The 2,946-nt window shown below is 38.4% G+C and overlaps 1 protein-coding gene across 1 annotated transcript in view; it reads right to left on the bottom strand.

Annotated features, from left to right (window-relative positions):
* Positions 1 to 4: 4 nt before the first annotated feature.
* LOC108517817 (probable ubiquitin carboxyl-terminal hydrolase FAF-Y) overlaps positions 5 to 2,946 on the bottom strand; it is a gene marked incomplete at its 3' end in the record, with an annotated part of 32,953 nt that continues 30,011 nt past the window's right edge. The window contains exons 5-6 of the mRNA XM_017855929.1: positions 256 to 371; positions 5 to 104 (exon numbers count right to left, since the gene is read on the bottom strand). Of these exons, the coding sequence (XP_017711418.1) occupies positions 5 to 104; positions 256 to 371 (216 nt within the window). The remainder of the gene's footprint in view (positions 105 to 255; positions 372 to 2,946) is intronic.

Here is a 2,946-nt window from a genome sequence, read left to right on the forward strand (position 1 = left end):
CATCAGTTAAGTTTTCTAATAAATGTGGAACTATTTCTATAACTGGAATGAAGTACTTTTTCACTGTACGTTGACTGAGAAACTCATAGCATTGTCCAAATGGTCTGAAATATGAATGACACAAAACCTGTTTAATATTCAGTTTTTTTAAAAGAACTAGCCAATTAGTTTCAACACTTAAGACAACACGAAAACAGGTCCTCATTTTACAATAAGACACAACCCACAGAATATTCACATGAAAACGTAACTTACTTAATAAGAGCTGCAATTATTTGAACATTTAATGCTGATCCATTAAAAAAACGATCATGCAAAATCTGGAACCCATTTAATGTGCCAAATTTATTGATGAGATCCACTAGCCAACCCTGTAATACAATTAATAATAAAAATTAATTCCCCCCATTCAGGAAAAAAGTTACTATTTGAAATGCATTTGTGTGAGACATACTACAAACAGAAAATTTAATTTAAAAATTATACTAAATTATCTTTATAAAGAGTACAAGACATGTTTATTATATATACTTAACAAAGATTTAAAAATAGCTGGGATGATAGGCATGCACCACCACTCCTGGATACTTTTTGTAGTTTAAATACAAAAAGTATAGGCAGAAATTATGTCACAGTTCACAGCAACACAACTGGTATTGTTTATATCTAATGTAGCTGGTGAGTAAGAATTAGGTAAAGGTTGTATATCTAAAAACATTTCTAAACATTAAGATGTCAAATGAATTAAAGACTTCAGAAGTTACGAAAATATTTAATAAACTAAGAATTAAGAAATACGGTATAATGAAAACTTTTATATCTTGTTGTCTAGAGCTAAGTTTTAGGAAACAAATTAAAAACGGGGAGTAGAGAACAAAGGATGTTTTACTACCAATCTTTTCTTCTTCTTTTTTTTTTTTTGGAGACAGAGTCTTGTTCTGTCACCCAGGCTGGCGTGCAGTGGCATGATCTTAGCTCACTGCAACCTCTGCCTCCCAGGTTCAAGTGATTTCCTGGCCTCAGCCTCCTGAATAGCTAGGATTACAGGCACCCGCCAACACACCCAGATATTTTTTGTATTTTTAGTAGAGATGGGGTTTCACCATGTTGGCCAGGTTGGTCTCGAACTCCTGACGTGAGGCAGTAACACCCACCTCGGACTCCCAAAGTGCTGGGATTATAGGCTTGAGCCACCGTGTCTGACCATACTACCAATCTTGGGAGAAATAATTTCTCCATTTTCAACAGAAAAACATATTCAGGAAATGTGGAAAATGCAAAATAAAAAATAACTTTTAAACAATACACAGGTATAACTCTAATGCTAGGTTTCATATGATGAAAAACTAAATTTTAAAACCTTTGGTAAATATATTTCTGAATTTACAATATTATATTTTCCTATCTTTTTATTATTTAGTTTTAAAAAGTCAATTCATGGGAGTGACATCAGCAAGATGGCAGACTAAAATACTCCAAGGCCTTGTTTTTGTTAAAAGAAAAAACTTCACTGTAATTCTGAAAATCAGTCAAAAGTATACAGCTATCAAGAAAATGCCCAATTCAAGAAAAAGCCATATTCAAAGGGAATAGGCAATTTTGTAGTTATTTTTATTCATCCTGCTCACTCCCTTCCTACCAAGGTACAGTTTGGGGAACCAGTGACCTGATCACCAGTTCTGTATGAACTGGAGAAATCAAGAGAGCTGGATTTACAACTTTCTAAATGTGTCTGCAGGCTGCCTGTGGGATTAGTCTCTGTATACTTAACCTGAAGGGCAAGAGCCCAATAGTGGCTTAAAACTCCGACTAAGAGAAGCCATGGGAAGACAATTTGTAAAGTCTCCAAGGGAATTACAAACCTGCAGACTACTGAGGCAAACTACTGACTGAAGAATGCAACACGACAGGTAGGGCATCACAAAATAAGCAGAGGTAAGGCTCATGGAGGAACTGGGAAATTTTCAAAGCAACCATCACGGAATGGAATAAACAGAACCATGTGAAATATATGGGTAAAAAAGACTCATGGAAAGACTCAAGAAAGACAAATACCTAGAAAAGGTTAAAGCAGACTTTAAGCCTGCAAGTTGAGCTGATTTAATAAAGGCATTCCCCTGTACAAGCCAGACCACAAAGACTGGGGAATATAAGTGCTTTTTCAAATGCTCAAAATGACTCCGCAGGCCAGCCACAGCGGCTTACGTCTATAATCCCAGCACTTTTGGAGGCTGAGGCAGGTGGATCCCCTGAGGTCAGAAGTTTAAGACCTGCCTGGTCAACCTAGTGAAACCCCTGGCTAAATACACAAAAATTAGCTGGCGTGGTGGTGGGTGCCTGTAAACTCTGCTACTCGGGAGGCTGAGACAACAGAATCGCTTGAACCCAGGAGGCAGAAGTTGCAGTGAGCCGAGATCACACCATTACTCTCCAGCCTGGGCAACAAGAGCAAAACCTGGTCTTAAAATAATAATAATAAAATAAAAATAAAAATACAAAAAATTAATTGGGAGTGGTCGTGGGCACCTGTAATCCCAGCTACTTGGGAGGCTGAGACAGAAGAACTGCTTGAACTCAGGAGGCAGGGGGTGCAATGAGCTGAGATGGTGCCACTGCACTCCAGATTGGGTGACAGAGCAAGACTCCATCTCAAAAAATAAAAAATAAAAATAAAAAGATGACACAGCATACTAAAAGTAGGACAAGATAAAATCAATCTCCAGAAACTGTCCTTGGAGAAACACAGTCAGACTCACCTGACAAACACTTTAAAATATCAGCGCAGGCCGGGCGAGGTGGCTCAAGCCTGTAATCCCAGCACTTTGGGAGGCCAAGACGGGCGGATCACGAGGTCAGGAGATCGAGACCATCCTGGCTAACACGGTGAAACCCCAACCTCCGTCTCTACTAAAAAAAAAAAAAATACAAAAAACTAGCCGGGCGAGG

The sequence above is a fragment of the Rhinopithecus bieti genome, unplaced genomic scaffold (assembly GCF_001698545.2).
Source record: "Rhinopithecus bieti isolate Rb0 unplaced genomic scaffold, ASM169854v2 scaffold_42646, whole genome shotgun sequence".
NCBI classification, from domain to species: domain Eukaryota; kingdom Metazoa; phylum Chordata; class Mammalia; order Primates; family Cercopithecidae; genus Rhinopithecus; species Rhinopithecus bieti.